A 19332-nucleotide genomic window follows, 5' to 3' on the forward strand; every position below is an offset into this window, starting at 1 on the left:
CGGTCTGGTTCTTTGAGGAGCACAGAGAGAGTAAACCCATCACACAGTGCATTCCATTTTCCCTCCACTGACTGATTGTAATAACTGGTGGGAGCCGTGGCCGGCGAGGGCCCCTTGGGCCACAGGCTGGAAGAGAGGCTCTTGGAGACCAGCTGGACCTGCCAGAAGCATCCCAGAGAGAGGGAGGAGGTGTTCTGGGCAGCGGGCTGCCTCTTCGGCATTCTCCAAGCAGAGCCAAGAGGACAGGAGGGAGGAGGTCTCCAGGGGCTGCTCTCACCAGTTCTGTGTCTCAAAAGCGGATCAGGCAGAGAAATGGAAGGCCATTTAGCGGGACCTTGGATTAAGCAGTAAGGTTAAAAATGCACTTCGTTCCCTTCTTACTTTTCCATTAATTCCTAATCTAAACCTCAGCTTACTCCTGGAACTGCATAAACAATTTGTCACGGAGACATCTGGAAAGGTAAAAATGGGAGTTCCCTTTAGCAAAGTTGAGGCTGACCACCTCCAGGAATTGTGGCTTATTAATTTCAGTCCTCGTTCCAAACGGCCTTTCCCTTCCCTTTGGACGCTCGGTAAAAAGATGAGGTACGATACGATGATGAAAGATGTGTGTGCGACCACAGAAGGTGCCAAATTTTCCTGTCACAATCACAAGTAATTGATGGCTACCAGCTGTGTCCACAGACTCCCTCACAGAGCAGAGCGATTTCTGTAACTTATTGTTTTCCAGATTTTCCTGCTGATTTTTGAATTTTTGTCTTAAGTTGCATATGGCATCATTGGCAAAACAGAACAGGACATATTTGTAGTTGGGCCTCCAGGATTACAGTTATTTAAAACAGTTTTTTAAAAATAGCTGGGTTTATGGAGAACCTCCCAGGTGACGAGTATGGAATTAGATACTGGGCCATCAATTTTTCACTTATCCTTGTGGCCATCTTGTGAATTAGATCGGTTTTATTTGCCAAAGTGGGGAAAAAAGCCAAGTGACTTTGCACAAGGTCCTTCCTCCAGAAGGAACAACCAGAAGGAAGGACCTCCACGTGTGTCTGACCCCACATCTAACTTTTTCTACTATGTTCATACTTCACAAACACACCTTGGCACTTCAAGGCAGGGCACGTGCATTTCTTTAAAAACGTGGGTTTTTGTTTTTGTGGGTTTTTTTTTTTTTTGCATTGAGGTGTAATTCACATACAATAAAATGCTCGGAAATCAGATGTGCTGTTTTATGAGTTTTCCCAATTGTATGTACATTTGTAACTGTGATCCAAAACAAGGCATAACACGCTTCATCACCCAGAAAGTTTCCTCTTAATTGAATCAGTGTTAATGATTAATTAGGTTATTTTAATCGATTATTTTAATCTGAATTATTTTCATCAATTCCCCTCCCCCACCAGGCAATTACTAATTCATCTCCATCAGTATCCATTATTCGTGTCCCTGTTCTGGGACTTCATGCATGCAGTCTTTTGCATTTGGCTTCTTTTGCTTAGCATAACATTTCTGAGATTCACTCGTATTGATGTGCGTTATCAGTAGTCCCTTCTCTTTTATTGCTAAATAATATTCCAGTGTCTGAATATGCCATGCTTTGTTTATCCATTCTCCTTGTGATGGTCATCATGAAGGGAAGGCTGCTATGAGCATTCTTGGCCACATTTTGTTGTGACCATGTCTTCACGTTTCTTGCATACATATCTGCGAGCGGAATTGCTGGGTCAAAGGTAGGTGTGTGGTTAGCTTTATCAGAAACCACCAACACGGTTTTCCAGAGGGGCTGTACCAGATTACGTACTAACCACCAATGTATAAGAGTTTCGGCAGCTTCACATCCTTGCCAAAATCTGGCACTGTCGGTGTTTTTGTTTTCACTCTTCCAGTAGTGGTTTTAATTGTCATTTCCCTGGGTTTCCATGCCACTGTATATCTTCTTTTGTGAACCGTCTGTGCAAGTGTTTTGCCCATTGTCTCTTTTGGGGGATGGGAGGGTTCATGATTATCTTGTAGGAGTTCTTTATATATTCTAGATAGGAATTCCTCATCAGACATACGTGCTGCCAATCTTTCTTCCCAATCTATGACTTATCCATATTCTTAATGGTGCCCTTGATGACCAGATTTTAATAATCTTGATGAGGTTCCAATTGATAATTGTTTTTTGGTTTACGGTTAATGATTTTGGATACAAGAGCATTTGAAAAGATCACATTCACTCTCATGTAAGACTTCTCAATAGCTTCGTGTGTTTTAGGAATAAGCTCTAGAATTTTTTAAATTGAAGTATAATTAACACAGTGTTACAGTAGTTTCAGGTGTACAATCTAGTGATTCAACAGTTCTGTACATTATTCAGTGCTCATCAAGATAAATGTACTCAATCTTCATCACCTATTTCACCCATCTCCTCACTCATCTCCCCTCTGGCCACCATCAGTTAGTTTTCTGTATTTAAGAGTGTTTTTTTAATCTCTTTTTTCCTTTGTTTATGTTTCTTAAATTCTATATGCGAGTGAGATCATATGGTTTTGTCTTTCTCTGACTTATTTCCCTTAGCGTTATACCCTCTAGCTCCATCCATGTTGTTGCAAGTGGTGAGATTTTGTGGGTTTTTTTATGGCTAATACTCCATTGTGTATATATACACCAAATCTTCTTTATCCATTCATCTACCGATGGACACTTGGATTGCTTCCCTATCTTGGCTATTGTTAAATAATGCTGCTATAAACACAGGGGTGCATATACCTTTTCAAATTAGTGTTTTCATTTTCTTTGGCTAAATACCCAATAGTGGAATTACTGGGCCATCTGGTAGTTCTATTTTTAAGCTTTTGAGAAACCTCCAAAGTGTCTTCCACAGCAGCCGCACCAATTTACCAATATTCACACCAATGGTGCCCAAGGGTTCCATTTTCTCCACATCCTCACCAACACTTGCTGTTTTCTTGTCTTTTTGATTCTAGCTATTCTGACAGGTGTGAGGTGATATCTCATCATGGTTTTGATTTGCATTTCCCTAATAATGAGTGATGTTGAACATCTCATGTGTCTGTTGGCCATTTGTATGTCTTCCTTGGAAAAATGTCTGTTCAGGTCCTCTGCCCATTTTAGGCAGACTATAGGTTATTTTGATGTTGAGCTGCCTACGTTCTTCATGTATTTCGTATATTACCCCTTATCAGGTATGTCTCCTGTTCAGTAGGCTGTCTTTTGTTTTGGTGATTGTTTCCTTCCCTGTGCAGAAGCTTTTTCTCTTGATGTAGTTCAATTTGTTAATTTTTGCTTTGGTTTCCCTTTTCTGAGAATACATATCTAGGAAAATGTTTTTATGACCAATGTCAGAGATATTACTACCTGTGCTCTCTTCTAGGATTTTTATCGTTTCAGGTCTCACATTTAGATCTTTAATCCATTTTGAGTTTATTTTTGTATATGCTGTTTACATATACAGCATGTATATGTATGTGTATATGTATATGTATATGTATATGTATATGTATATGTATGTGTATTCCGGTTTCATTCTTTGTGTGTAAGGTACTGGCACATAAACAGACATCAGGATCAAAGGAGGACAGAATATACAATGAGGAAAAGATAGTCTCTTCAACAAATGGTGCTGGGAAAACAGGAATAAATTCTAGTCTTTACCTTGACCTTCAAAGCCCTGAATGATTTGGTCCTCAGCAACCCTCCAACTTCGTTTCATCCACCCTTTCCTCTCCCCCCCACCTGTGTCCCCATCATGTGAGTTTTCTTTGTGTTTCTTTTCTTTTTAAAGTTTTTTTTAAATGTTTATTTATTTTTTGAGAGAGAAAAGAGCACGAGTTAGGGAGGGGCAGAGAGAGAGGGAGACACAGAATCCGAAGCAGGCTCCAGGCTCTGAGCTGTCAGCACAGAGCCTAACGCGGGGCTTGAACTCACGAACAGCGAGATCATGACCTGAGCCGAAGTTCGACACTTAACTGACTGAGCCGCCCAGGTGTCCCTCTTTGTGTTTCCTGACCACATTAAGCTTGTTCCCAGTTAATGGTCTTGCGCTCACTTCCCTCTGCGGGAGAGGCTCCTCCCTCATCCCTATGCATGAATGGCTGGCTCTATGTCATCATCTAGACCTGGGCTTAACTATCACCTCCTTGGGAGGCTGGTCGTGACTTTCTTCACCAAAATGGCCATGTGCAATTGCTGTGCTATCATCCTATTTTGTTTCCTTCATAGCACTCACCACAGAGAAATATCTTGTGTGTGTTTCCTTGTTCGTCGTCCGCCTCCCTGACTAGAGCGCCAACTCCGTGGGGAGCTCTTCTGTCCTGTTCACCACCAGGACAGGGCACGTTATATATTAGGTGCTCAACCAGTCTTCGTTAAATTAATAAATGAGTCTCTCTGAAACGCTGAAGTAGGGATCCACCGAAGGGCTGGCATATTCCAGTTGGTGAAGACGTGGATGTGTATTTGTGTATGTGCATGTAGGTATGTGCGTGTAGCAGGTGGTCAGACGAGATAGGTGCCATTGGTGAAGCCAATGTTGAAATATTCCAAAGGCTTCAACTGTCCCAGTGGTTTCAGACTCATGATATCCAATTTTTAAAGTCATTGATTCGAGGGAGTTCCTTAGGCTCATGTGCCCTGCTGCATGGAACCCCATCTGCCTTTGCACCTCCCGTGTCTCTGCCTGGAATGCTGTCCTTCCTCTTCCCAGGACCAGCCCTGAGGCCCGCGTGAGGACTTGGTTGTTTCCTCCAGGGGGAGTTAGGGCCCCTTCCTCAGTGCTGCCAGTGGACCCGGCCATCCTTCCATTAGAGCACTTGTCACACCGCTTCAGAACACCTGTTCACATGACTGCCTCCCTCTTCAAACTGTGAGCTTCCCAGGGGCTAGGTCCTCTCTTTTCCCCAGCCTGGCAAGAGCTTCCTGGGGGAAGAGTCTTCTCTTTCCCCCAGCGCTGGGCAGACACTTGCAGAATGCTGTAGACTGAATGTGTGTGTCTCCCCCAAACTCAGATGACAAACCCTAACATCCAATGTGATGGTCATAGGAGGGGGCGCCCACGGGAGGGGGCGGGGTCATGAGGGAGGAGCCCCCATGATTGGGACTAGAGTCCTTATAAAAAAGACCCCAGGGAGCTTCTTCACTCCTCCTGCCATGGGAGGACACAGCGAAAAGATGGCTGTGAACCAGGAAGTCCTCACCAGACATCAGATCTGCGGGTGCCTCGATCTTGGACTTCCCAGCCTCCAGAACTGTAAGAAATAGATGTCTGTTGCTTATGAGCCACCCGGTCTGTGGTTTTTGTTATAGCAGCTCAAACAGACTAAGACAAATGTTGCATGAATGGATAATGGTGCATTTCCTAATGGTGGTAGTATTCCTGAAAGACGAGAAGAATATATAAATACTCCTGGAGAATGATGTCATAAATAACATGAATAACATGAGCTGGCCTGTTTGATGGGTGGCCCAGCACTATTCTCTTCTTCCAGGCCCTTCCTGCATCCGAGAAGGTGGGAGCCTGGGAACTACATTCTTAGCATCCCTATGTACACAGTTATTCTTTGGGATACTTTCTGCAAAGGAGAGGCACTCGTTCAAGATTTAAAAGGGTGAAATGACGCAGCCAGTACTGTTCCTGTAGAAACTAAAGCATGAAGTATAACAGGAGCTTCTCTGTGTCCTTCTGTGATTTACCCATTTTTGAGCTACAAGACTCTGAGATCATCAGTACTGGTCTTCTGTGCTTTCGGAATTTCTGACTTTCTTAACCCTACCTCTCTCTCTCTCTTGGCCTCCTGAAGAGTTTTGCAAGCTTGGAATACTGAGATCAGGTTCTCCTGACCGAACACCGATGCCTAACAAAGTTAGTAAGTCTAGGGAAGAATTTATAAAAAGGGAAGAATGAAGGAATCATTTCCAGAATTCCTAGCAAATCTCCCCTCGGTGAATATTTTACCAAGTTGGCCATCGTTTAGAAACTGGAAAACCAACACCTGTTTTATCACAAATAATGATGCACATTTGGGACATGAGGCCTGCGGGCTTCCCCGGGAGCGATTTCTTTTTCAAAACTGTTTCGATATGGAAGGAATGAGTTGAGCTACAGAAGCCTGAGGGCAAGGGAAAAGCCGGCCAAGTGCCTAGGAATAATTTTACTTATCGAGAAGGGCAAGATACGGAGCATCCTGTAGCTAAATCCTTTTCCTCGCACATGCCTCTCGAATGGCAAATCCTTAAGAAGTCAAAATCTCCGACCTGAAGGTAGGGCTTCTCCTGTTGGGTCACTGCTGCTGGTTTCTGTGTCAGATGCCTGGAGCCTATGCTTTTTCTGGTCCTTGGGAAATCCACGTTTACTGTCCAACCGTCTTTGTTCTGAAAGAGAGACAGAAGGGGCACTTGTTTACCAGTTAAACATTATCTGCCTCTTACTCCAGCTTGGGTGTTCTTAAAGAAGACAGCCGCTAGGAAGTCAGCTCCTGCCGATGAAATGTTCTGTCCCGGATGCTCAGGCCCACACAGATCTGGGGGTTCTGTGGGGGTGTGTGGGGTGCTATCGGTGTTCAGTTAGAACAGCTGTGCTAAAACGTGGCGTCTGCATGTTTTCAGGGTTTATAGCCTAAGACGATGGAAAAAATGGAGTCCCCCTAATGCCGAAAGGGACTGGAAGAAGCATCTAAGAACAGCAAAAAACCCCTCCTCTTGAGGGACACCTCAGCAGCAGGAGAATGGGTGACGTTTTATAGGGGACTTCACATGGGGGAGATGGCCTATCTGAAAGGCAGTGAAACTCGAGCATGAGGGCAGGGTGGCAGAGGGACGCCATGTGTTGGCAATGTAAGATGTTCTTGATTCCTCAGCCAAGTCATGAGCTGCTCGGCAGGAGGAACCCCTAAGGGAAGAGGTGTGCAGGGCGGAGCTGAGGCAGCCATGCAGGTTCAGGAGTGGAGAGGAGCAGAAGTGAGGGATAAGACTGGCGCTTCTCAGAGCATGGGGAAGGCATTCAGCAATCAGACAGGCTTGGTCAAGCCCATCGGTTGAGAATCTTCCATTCCAAGATCCTAGAAGACCACAGGGGTCTTTGGGAAGGGCCACAGGGAGGTACACCAGTGCCTTCCTGATCAGCACGGCCAGTCCAAGAGGGGTAGTATGAAGAATGCTCAAAGAGAAGGCTATAGGGGCGCCTGGGTGGCTCAGTCAGTTAAGCGTCCGACTTCAGCTAAGGCCATGATCTCACGGTCCATGAGTTTGAGACACACATCGGGCTCTGTGATGACAGTTCAGAACATGGAAGCAGGTTCTCTGTCTCCATCTGCCCCTCCCCTGCTTGAATTCTATGCCTCTCAAAAATAAATAAATATTAGGAAATCTAAAAAAAAATAAAATAAAAGAGAAGGATATATATTTGGGCTTTAGGAAAACTTTCTGTGAGTTTCTTGGGTCTCCTCATGTATGTACCAGAATTAAAAATGACCGCCGCCCCCCCCCCCAAAAAAAAGAAAGAAAGAAAAAATGACTGCCCCAACCCTGTGCTACTGTGTCAGAGGAGTGAGTGAACATCCAAGTGCTTCGTGCCCGACAGTGGTTCCAATCCCCACATGGGCACCTCCCACCTATTATGACCCTGGACTCCTCGAACTGCCAACAAGAAAAACCATGGAGAAGGTTCTTTCCCATCATCCTCTTGGTTCAGCAGTAGAACCTACTGTAATCTCATACCATGTCCACCAATGACTCAATTCCATTCATTTGTGAAACACGTATTTAGCTCTTACTACACCTGTGGTAGGTGCTGGAGCTACAGACAGGATTATCGAACGATCCCTAAAGTCCATCTGACTGACTTCTGTGAGCAACTCTCACTTGGTTCCAAACCCTGGCAGGAGAGAGGAGTATTATTTATTGAGTCCTAAAACCTCAACAGTTTAAATTTTTTTATTTTTAATTAATTAATTAATTTATTTATTTATTTATTTTTGAGACAGAGAGAGACAGAGCATGAACAGGGGAGGGTCAGAGAGAGAGGGAGACACAGAATCCGAAGCAGGCTCCAGGCCCTGAGCTGTCGGCATGGAGCCCGACGCAGGGTTCGAACTCACGGACCGTGAGATCGTGACCTGAGCCGAAGTCGGACGCTTCACCGACTGAGCCACCCAGGCTCCCCTAAATGTTTATTTATTTTTGAGGGGCAGAGTGTGAGCAGGGGAGGGGAAGAGAGAGAGAGGGAGACGCAGAATCTAAAGCAGGCTCCAGGCTCTGAGCTGTCAGCACAGAGCCCGGCACAGAGCTCAGACCCACGAACCGTGAGACCATGACCTGAGCTCGAGTCGGTGCTAAACCAATGGAGCTACCCAGGCGCCCCAGATCTCAACAATTTAAAGCCCATTTTGGTGACAAGAATTCGCTGAACTCCAAATATATATTTTTAATTTATTTATTTAAACTCAAATTAGATGACATACAGTGTAGTATTTGTTTCGGGAGAAGAACCCAGTGACTCCTTGCTTCCATCCAACACCCAGTGCTCCTCCGAACAAGTGCCCTCCTCAATGCCCATCCCCCATCTAGCCCATCCCCCACCCACCTCCTCTCCAGCAGCCCTCCGTTTGTTCTCTGTCTTTAAAGGTCTCTTATGGTTTGCCTCCCCCTCTGTCTGTATCTTATTTTTCCTTCCCTTACTCGGGGATCAAAAAGAATGAAATCTTGCCATTTGCAACAACGTGTATTATGCTGAGCGAAATAAGTCGGTCAGAGAAAGACAAATACCACGATTCAACTCCCATGTGGAATTTGAGAAACAAAAGAGATGAACGCAGGGGAAGGGAATGAACTCCAGATATCATCCCCGACTGTCATCCTGTGTCGAGGGGCGCGTTGTGATGAGCATCTCCAAATTACAATATGGACCCAATGGTAAGGTGTCTTAAGACTCAAGTGATCTGTATTTACTGAGAACCTACTGTGCGCCCCCAGACTATATTATATCCTCAGGGCTGCAAAGATAAGGTATCAGACATGGTCTCTATCATGAAAGGACCTGCAATTTAATTGAGGAAACGTAAATGAAAGAGGAAACAGTTGGAGAGCAACGTGTGTTAGGACTTAATCAGATACCAAACGGTAAGACCAGGCAAAAGAGGTCAAATGAAATCGGAGTCACACAGGAGACAGGAATCCCTGTGTAAGTGACAGAAGTTGGCCCTGCATCTATCCAGTGACAAGGGCAGTGACGGACACCTCTTCCTGGGAGAGCAGCGCTCCCGGAAGCCGTACTCCCAGGGAAACCACGTGTGGGTGGGGGGTTCCAGCGGATCATGGCGCAGGAAACCACACCGACTAGAACGGAGCTCGCTGCTGGCCTGGAAGGGGGGTCGGGTCACCAGACGAGCAAATACACAGGCAGAACGCGAAGGGTCTGGATTCTGGGCGGGAAACTGTGTGCCACGGAAGTAGCAGCAGGGAAGTGACAGCCTTCTAAGAGAAGACCTGGTAAGACAAAGTGCCAGATGCGGTGCGCAGCGTGTGAGCGGGCGGAGACAAGCCAGGGTTACAACCACTTAACGTCCATCCCGTTTCCTCCACGACTCCAGGACGGAAGAAACCGGGTCCTGCTCTGTACGTATGACAGGAAGCACTTGAACCGGAAGCACCCGACACTTACCCAGCAGGTGGAGTGTAGATGCTGCCGTAGCTTTTCCTAGAGCATTGGTGGCTGTGCAGACATAGGTTCCTTCATTTTCAAGGGAAACGTTCTGCAACAACAGGGATCCATTGAAAAGCAAGGAAATATTGTCACTCAGAGGTCCTCCTCTCTTCAACCAAGTTATATTAGGCTGAGGGACACCTTTGGAATAAAAACAAATATGACAAAAAGCAAATTCCTTTAAGAATAGGGCCACAGAACCAGAGGACAGATACCGTTTAGCATTCTGACCGCACGGCAGCGAACGGGCTGAATTACATAAAGTATGAGAGATGGCTATTTATTGCTAGGTCTGGAGAGATGGCTATTTATTGCTAGGTCTGGAGCTCCTCCGCGGCAGGGAGGGGGTCCTGTTAAAGCAAAGGGCTTTGGGCTACTGTGTACCTGACTGGTTTATGGATGCGACTCAATGGGAACCGAAGAGGGCGGGATTGCTCTGTATCAGGAAAGGAAAGAAATGTGACGGTGAGTGGGGTGGTGGGAGAAGAGGGGTTGGTGGAGCTGGAGGTAGAGACAGAGACATTCCCAGAGGTGGGTTAACACAGAGGAGTCTCCGGAAAACAAAAATACTAATGTGAATCTTTGAGTTGTTTGCTGCACGCAGCCAACAAAATGCTCCTCCTTTAGAAAAAAAATATGAAATCTTCAGGGAGGGGCGCCTGGGAGGCTCAGTCGGTTAAGCGCCCAACTTCAGCTCGTGATCTCACGGTTCGTGGGATCGAGCCCCGCGTCAGGCTCTGTGCTGACGGCTCAGAGCCTGGAGCCTGCTTCGGATTCTGTGTCTCCCTCTCTCTCTGCCCCTCCCCTGCTCATATGTGTGTGTGTGTGTGTGTGTGTGTGTGTGTGTGTGTGTGTGCGTGCGCGCGCACGCGCTCTCTCTCTCTGTCAAAAATAAATAAACATTTAAAAAAAATAAAAAAAAAAAGAAAAGGTAATCTGTACAACTGTTTCTTGAAATCTCTAAGGCACATTTATGGCCTAACACAATCATTTTGTTGTTTTTTTGTTTTTGTTTTTGTTTTTTTTTGCAAATGTTCTATGCATACTTGAAAAGAAAGTATGCTATTTCTTTTTAGGGTGTAAAGTTCAAATATTTACAAGAATGAAATTTTATTCTTTTCTTTTAGTATGTGTCCTTATTAACCTGCTTCTCCTTGAGAGCTCACGTCCAGAAAAAGCGCTCCTGTCTACTATGTTTACCACACTTTTTATGTTTTCCCCATTTTTGTTGTTATGTATTCTATCTTATCCAGCACATGACAGTTCATGTTGCCTCCACTTTACTGTGGATTTTACTTTTTTTTTTTTAAATGGATGTATTTTTATCCTTTTTTAGGGTTTAAATCCTATCTTGTCTGATTTTACTATTATCACTCTTGGTTATTTTGTTTTCTTCTACCTAATACTTTTGTCCAATTTTTACAACTTTCTGCATAATTCTATTCCAGCAATGTCTCGTGTAATTGTATATCATTAGGTTTTATTTGGAAACCCAATCTAAGAGTCTTTGCAGCATTAACCCTATTACCAATTTATTGTGATTACACATATGTTTAGGTTTACATTGTCATTGTTCTAGACCTTCTGATTTTATGGGCCTTTGACTTTTGCTTATCCTTTCTTTGTTCCCTTTTGTCTTGTAAAGTGGAAACTAAACGCTGTGTTTAAAGTTCCAATAATGTTACAATTTACTTAAAAAAAAAAAAACTAGTTGGCATTAATTTGACCAGATCTTTCAACATTACAATCACATTGATCCTTGAATCTCATAATCCCCCTTTCTGGGAATTAATGCTATCAACATACCTGCATAAAAAATGCTGTATTTATGCAGTTATATAAAAGCAAAAGATTGGAAACAAGTCACGTACCCAACAGGGACCCATTAACTAACTTGTAGTACATCACTGTAATGAAATATTGATATATGCAAAATTACCAAAAGAACAAAAAACAGTCAACCAATAATATACCCAGCAAAAAATGTCCTTTGGAAATGAAAGAAAAATAAAGACTTTTCCAGACAAATGAAAGTCGAGTGAGTTCATCATCATCAGACCTGCCTCATAAAAAATGCTGGAGAGTTCTGCAAGTTGAAATGAAAGGACACAAAACAAAAACACAAAAGCATATGAAAGTATAAACTCACCAGAAAAGCTAAATATATACACAAAATATAGAACACTCTAATACTGTAATGGGTCTGTATAAATCACTCTTAACTCCAATATAAAAGTTAAAAGACAAAAAGAATGGTGTAAGAAAGTGGTCTAGTTTCATTCTTCTGCATGTTGCTGTCCAGTTCTCCCAGCACCATTTGTTAAAGAGATGTCTTTTTTCCATTGGACATTCTTTCCTGCTTTGTCAAAGATTAGCTGGCCATACTTTTGTGGGTCCAATTCTGGAGTCTCTGTTCTATTCCATTGGTCTCTGTGTCTGTTTTTGTGCCAATACCATGCTGTCTTGATGATGACAGCTTTGTAGTAGAGGCTAAAGTCTGGGATTGTGATGCCTCCCGCTTTGGTCTTCTTCTTCAATATTACTTTGGCTATTCGGGGCCTTTTGTGGTTCCATATGAATTTTAGGATTGCTTGTTCTAGCTTTGAGAAGAATGCTGGAGCAATTTTGATTGGGGTTGCATTGAATGTGTAGATAGCTTTGGGTAGTATTGACATTTTGACAATATTTATTCTTCCAATCCATGAGCACAGAATGTTTTTCCATTTCTTTGTATCTTCTTCAATTTCCTTCATAAGCTTTCTATAGTTTTCAGCACACAGATCTTTTACATCTTTGGTTAGGTTTATTCCTAGGTATTTTATGCTTCTTGGTGCAATTGTGAATGGGATCAGTTTCTTCATTTGTCTTTCTGTTGTTTCATTATTAGTGTATAGGAATGCAACTGATTTCTGTACATTGATTTTGTATTCTGCGGCCATGCTGAATTCATGTACCAGTTCTAGCAGACTTTTGGCGGAGTCTATAGGGTTTTCCATGTATAATATCATGTCATCTGCAAAAAGTGAAAGCTTGACTTCATCTTTGCCAATTTTGATGACTTTGATTTCCTTTTGTTGTCTGATTGCTGATGCTAGCACTTCCAACACTATGTTAAACAACAGCGGTGAGAGTGGACATCCCTGTCGTGTTCCTGATCTCAGAGGGAAAGCTCTCAGTTTTTCCCCATTGAGGATGATATTAGCTGTGGGCTTTTAATAAATGGCTTTTATGATGTTTAAGCATGTTCCTTCTATCCCGACTTTCTCGAGGGTTTTTATTAAGAAAGGATGCTGAATTTTGTCAAATGCTTTTTCTGTATAAATAGACAGGATCATATGGTTCTTATCTTTTCTTTTATTAATGTGATGTCTCACACTGATTGATTTGTGAATATTGAACCAGCCCTGCAGCCCAGGAATGAATCCCACTTGATCATGGTGAATAATTATTATTTTTTTTAATTTTTTTTAACATTTTATTTATTTTTGAGACAGAGAGAGACAGAGCATGAACGGGGGATGGGCAGAGAGAGAGGGAGACACAGACTCGGAAGTAGGCTCCAGGCTCTGAGCCATCAGCCCAGAGCCCGATGCGGGGCTCGAACTCACGGACCGCAAGATCGTGACCTGAGCCGAAGTCGGATGCTCAACCGACTGAGCCACCCAGGCGCCCCTGAATAATTATTTTTATATGCTGTTGAATGTATTAGGTGAACATAAGAATATAATAAAGATGTACTTATTCTGTGATACTCTGGGATATTTTAAATAAATAGATTATTAAAAGCAAAAGAAATAAAAGACAAAAAGAAGTAAGACTTCGAATATGAAAATTTGTTAAGAATACTCAATGTAGGGGCGCCTGGGTGGCTCAGTTGGTTAAGCAGCCGACTTCGGCTCAGGTCATGATCTCGCAGTCCGTGGGTTCGAGCCCCGTGTCAGGCTCTGTGCTGACAGCTCGGAGCCTGGAGCCTGTTTCAGATTCTGTGTCCCCCTCTCTCTGACCCTTCCCCGTTCATGCTCTGTCTCTCTCTGTCTCGAAAATAAATAAACGTTAAAAAAATTTTTTTTAAAAAGAATACTCAATGTGAAAACATGTAAAGTGTGACATCAGTAACATAAAGTAGGAAGACAGAGAGGTAAAAGTGTAGAGTTTTTTGTATTAGATTGAAGTTACATTGTTATCACCTTAAAATAATCAATTATAACTATTAGATATTTTATGTAACCCCTCACAGTAATCACACACCAAATATACCTTTAGTAGATACACAAAAGAAAAAGAAAAGAAAAATGAAAGCAAAGCATGCCAGTATTAATAAATCAGCAAATCATAAAGGAAGTTGGACATAGAGGAAAAGAGAGACAAAAGAACCACAAATAAGACAGAAAAACAATTAACAAAATGGCAATTCTAAGCCCTTACCTATCAATAATTACTTTAAATGTAAATGGATTAAACTCTTCAACCAAAAGGCACAGTGGCTGAATTGATTTAAAGAGAAGCTCTAACCATATGCTGCCTGAAAGAGACTCTCTTTAGAATTACAGATACACATTGGCTGAAAGTGAAGAAATGGAAAAAGATATTCCATGTAAATGGTAACCAAATGAGAGCAGGGTGTCTGTACTTATATTAGACAACATTAAGTCAAAAACTGCTATAAGATACAAAGGTCAGTATATATTGATAACAGGGTCAATTTATCAGGAAGCTATAATAACTATAAATATTTATGCATCCAATATCAGAGCACCTAAATATACAATGCAAACATTGACAGATCTGTAAAGAGAAATAGATAGCAATACAGTAATAGTAGAGGACTTCAATATCCCACTTTCAACAATAGATAGGATTTCCAGACAGAAAATTAACAAGGAAACAGTAGACTTAAACTACACAATTAACCAAATGGACCTATCAGAAAGACACAGAATATTCCACCCAACAATAGCAGAATATACATTCTTCTCAAGTGTACATGAAACATTCTTCAAGACAGATCACATGTTAGGCCAGAATACAAGTCTTAACAAATTTAAGAAGACTGAAACCACACCAAGTATCTTTTCTAACCACACTGGAAAAAAACTAGGAATTGGTACCAGAAGGAAAATTGGAAAATTCAAACATGTGGAAATTAACCCAGATGCTCTTGAGCAACCATTGTCAAAGAAGAAATCAAAAGGGAAATTAGAAAATACCTAATATGAAAGAAAATAAACATAGGACCTAACAAAATCTGTGGGATGCAAGAAAAGCAGTAGTAGGAAGGAAGTTTATAGCAATAAATGCCTGCATTACAAAAGAAGAAAGATCTGGGGCACCTGGGTGGCTCAGTCGGTTAAGCATCTGACTTAAGTTCAGGTCGTGATCTCGCTGTTTTTGAGTTCAAGCCCCATTTTGGACTCTGTGCTGACAGCTCAGAGCCTGGAGCCTGCTTTGGATTCTGTCTCCCTCTCTTTCTACCCCTCCCCTGTTTGCACGTGCTCTCTCTCTCAATAATAAATAAACATTTAAAAATTTTTAAAAAGGGGCGCGTGGGTGGCTCAGTCGGTTGGGCGTCTGACTTCGGCTCAGGTCATGATCTCGCGGTCCGTGAGTTCGAGCCCCGCGTCGGGCTCTGTGCTGACAGCTCAGAGCCTGGAGCCTGTTTCCGATTCTGTGTCTCCCTCTCTCTCTGCCCCTCCCCTGTTCATGCTCTGTCTCTCTCTGTCTCAAAAATAAATAAACGTTAAAAAAAATTAAAAGGAAATTTTTAAAAAGGAGAGATATCTCAAACAACCTAACTTTATCCTTCAAGGACCTAGAAAAAGAACAACAAACTAAGCCCCACATTAGCAGAAGGAAGATAAAAAACACAGGCATTGGAGCACAAGTAGGCAAAATAAGGAATAGAAAAGCAATAGAAAATATTAACAAAAATAAGAGTTGTTTTTGAAAAAAGAAAGTAAGCTGACAAACCCTTATCCATCCTTACTAAAAATAATAAAAGGGTTCAAATAAGTAAGATAAAAAATGAAAAAGGAGACATGAAAACTGGTGACATAGAAACCAAAAGGATCACAAATTATTCATAATTTGAATAATTATACACCAAACCTAGAGGAAATGATACATTCATAGAAACATACAAACTACCAAGACTGAATCATGAAGAAACAGACAACTTCAACAGGTGTGACTAATGTATAAGGAAACTGAATCAGTAATCTGAGGCCTCCCAACAAACAAAAGTCCAAGACCAGATGGCTTCACTGATGAATTATACCAAACCGTTAAAGATGATTTAATACAATCCTTCCAAATTCTTCTGAAACATTTAAGAGGAAGAAACACTTCTTTTTTTAATGTTTATTTTTTATTTTTTAGTGGGGTAGAAAGAGAGGGGACAAAGGATCTGAAGTAGGCTCTGCGCTGACAGCAGAGAACCCAATGCAGGGCTCAAACTCACAAACTGTGAGATCACGACCTGAGCCGAAGCTGGACACTCAACCAATTGAGTCACCCAGGTGCCCCTAGGAAGAAACACTTCTAAACTCATTTTATGAGGCCAACATTGCCCTGATACCAAAGGCAGACAAAAACACTACAAGAAAAGAAAACTACAGGCCAACATTCCTGATGAACACAGATGTAAAAATCTTCAAAAAAATACCAGCAAACTGAATTCAATAACACATTAAAAGGATCTTATAACATACATGCAAATTAATTAATGTGATACAGATTGTATGAACAGAATGAAGGATAAAAAACACATAATCATCTCAATAAATGCAGAAAAAGTATTCAGCAAAATCTAACACTCTTTTCATGGTAAAAAACCTCAACAAGTTAGATATTGCAGGAACTTACTTCAACATAATAAAATCCATATATGATAAGCTCATAGCTTATCACCCTTATCATATTCAATGATGAAAAAGTGAAAGCTTTTCCTCTAAGATCAGAAAGAAAAACAAATATGCCCACTCTTGAAACCTATATTCAAAATGGTTCTGGGAGTCCTACTCAGAGTACTTAGGCAAGAAGAAGAAATTAAAGGCATTGGGTCGGAAGAAAGTAAAATTATTTCTGCTTTCAGATGACATAATCTTTTATGTAAAAAATCCTAAAGACTACACACACATACACACACACACCCCAAATAAACAAAATCAGTAAGGTTGAAGGATACAACATTAACATACAAAAATCAGTTGCATTTCTGTATACTAACAATGAAATATCTAAAAGGAAATGAAGAAAGTAATCTCATTTATAATAGCATCAGAAAGAATACAAACTTAGAAATAAACTTAACATAGAAGGCGGAAGATGTACACAGAGATAAGTACAAAGCATCCATGCAAATAAGTAAAGAAGATACAAATAAATGGAAAGGCATCCCATTTTCATGGACAGGAAGACTTAATATTTAAAATGTCCATACTACACAAAGCAATCTACAGGTTCGATGCTATACCCATCAAAATTCCAATGGCATTTTTTTTTACAGAAATAGAGAAAACAATCCTAAAATTCATATGGAACCAATGAAGGCACCAAAGAGCCAAAGCAATATTAAGAGAAAAAGAACAAAGCTAAAGGTATCACACTTCCTGATTTCAAAATATATTACAAAGCTATAGCAATCAAAACAGAACGGTACTGGCATTAAAAAACAGGGACATAGGGGTGCCTGAGGTGGCTCAGACAGTTGAGCATCTGACTTTGGCTCAGGTCATGATCTCACAGTACGTGGATTTGAGCCCCACATTGGGCTTTGCATGGCAGCAAAGAGCCTGCTTCAGATTCTGTCTCTCTCTTTTTCTGTCCCTCCCTCTTACCCTCTCTCTCTCTGAAAAATAAATAAACATTAAAATTTTTTAAAAAACTAACAGGCACATAGACCAATGTAACAGAATAAAGAGCCCAGAATTAGACCCATGCAAATATGGCCAACTGATCACAAAAAAGGAGTATACAAGTTAAGTTTTGGAGGTGACAGATATGTGGATTACCTTGACTGGGATGATGGTTAATGGGTATATGCATGTATCCAACCTCATCAAATTGTGTATATTAGGCATACACAATTTTTTGTATCTCAATCATATTTCAGTAACACTTTTTAAAAAAAGAAATGTTCTCAACTGAAAACTGCAAGGTGTAGAATGCTGTGTTGAATAGGCTTTTACATAAAAAAGAGGAAAAAATAAGTCTTCGTGCTTGCATAGAGAATCTTTGCAAAGAGACAGAAGAATCTAGCAAAGTTGATACCCTGGCACAGGGGCAAAGGGGGCAGGAACAGAGGTGAGAGCAAGACTTTTCATCATGTGATGTCTGCTGAATGCCTCACCTACCTTCACATTTTAAAAAGTTGAAAAAATTCAAACCATATCTCCTAGATCTCCAATTTTCCTTCTAGGATGAGAAAATGTGAAGTTTTCCTTCCTCTTCATCCTTTCTTTCTTATAGAATATAGGATTGAAATTCTGATCATTTTACATTTTTATTTTTCATCATATATCTTCTTTAAATTTTTTTGAGATTTGCCATCTATTTTTTAAAAATTGTTAACGTTTATTTATATTTGAGAGAGAGGGAGACAGAACATCAATATGGGGGAGGGGCAGAGAGGGACGGAGACAGAATCCGAAGCAGGCTCCAGGCTCTGAGCTGTCAGCACAGAGCCTGATGTGGGGCTCAAACTCACGAACTACGAGATCATGACCAGAGCTGAAGTCGGACGCTTAACTGACTGAGCCACTCAGGCGCCCCATAGATTTGCAATCTATTTTTAAGTCACTAAAATAAATTCTTAAATTCTATATTTAAGTTGTTTCAATGTTTATTATGACTCCCTTAATATTGCAATGTCTCCATGATCATAATTAAGCTTCATGTCTTGCTTGACAGGGCAGGCTTTTGGGAGTATTTTTCCCACAAAGGTAGGAAGGTCAGTGGGTAGGACAGATTATGAATCCTGGAGTGTGCAGGAACGTCTTCTCTTCTCCTCACTAAGAAACAGCTCAGCTGGCCACAGAACTGGAGTGCCGTAATGCGATTTCCTCCACACCGCTCATGCCGACCCTTGTCACGGGGGGGTTTCATAGTTTGAAGAAGTCCGAGGCAGGCCTATTTTTTTATTCCCTTTTTTTTTTTTTTTTAAATTTTTTTTTTCAACGTTTTATTTTATTTTTGGGACAGAGAGAGACAGAGCATGAACGGGAGAGGGGCAGAGAGAGAGGGAGACACAGAATCAGAAACAGGCTCCAGGCTCTGAGCCATCAGCCCAGAGCCTGACGCGGGGCTCAAACTGCGGGACCGCGAGATCGTGACCTGGCTGAAGTCGGACGCCCAACCGACTGCGCCACCCAGGCGCCCCTTTTTATTCCCTTTTAGGTAATCTGTTGTCGTTATTTCTTTTTTTCTTTTTGGATTCCTGCAGGATTCTGTGATCTAAAATTTTCGAAAACTTTGCCAGGATACGATCAAGAGATAGTATTACTTGCTCGTCAGTTCTGCCTGGAACACTCTGAGCATTTAATCTACAAACTATAGTCACTGCTTCCATTCAGTAAAACTTTTTTTTCTCCCCTCCCTTCCTTCCTTCTCCTCCTTTTCTCTATCCCTCTCTCTCT

At 41.7% G+C, this 19332-nt stretch overlaps 1 protein-coding gene across 2 annotated transcripts in view; it reads right to left on the reverse strand.

The window, feature by feature from the left end:
• Positions 1-19332, reverse strand: part of ADAMTSL3 (ADAMTS like 3) — a 348695-nt gene that overhangs the window by 15409 nt on the left and 313954 nt on the right. For both annotated transcript variants that reach the window (XM_043554621.1, XM_043554622.1), the window contains 2 exons: positions 9659-9841; positions 6256-6372 (listed from right to left, as the gene is read on the reverse strand). In XM_043554621.1, coding sequence (XP_043410556.1) covers positions 6256-6372; positions 9659-9841 — 300 coding nt within the window. The remainder of the gene's footprint in view (positions 1-6255; positions 6373-9658; positions 9842-19332) is intronic.

Source organism: Prionailurus bengalensis, chromosome B3 (assembly GCF_016509475.1).
Source record: "Prionailurus bengalensis isolate Pbe53 chromosome B3, Fcat_Pben_1.1_paternal_pri, whole genome shotgun sequence".
In the NCBI taxonomy this organism is placed as follows: domain Eukaryota; kingdom Metazoa; phylum Chordata; class Mammalia; order Carnivora; family Felidae; genus Prionailurus; species Prionailurus bengalensis.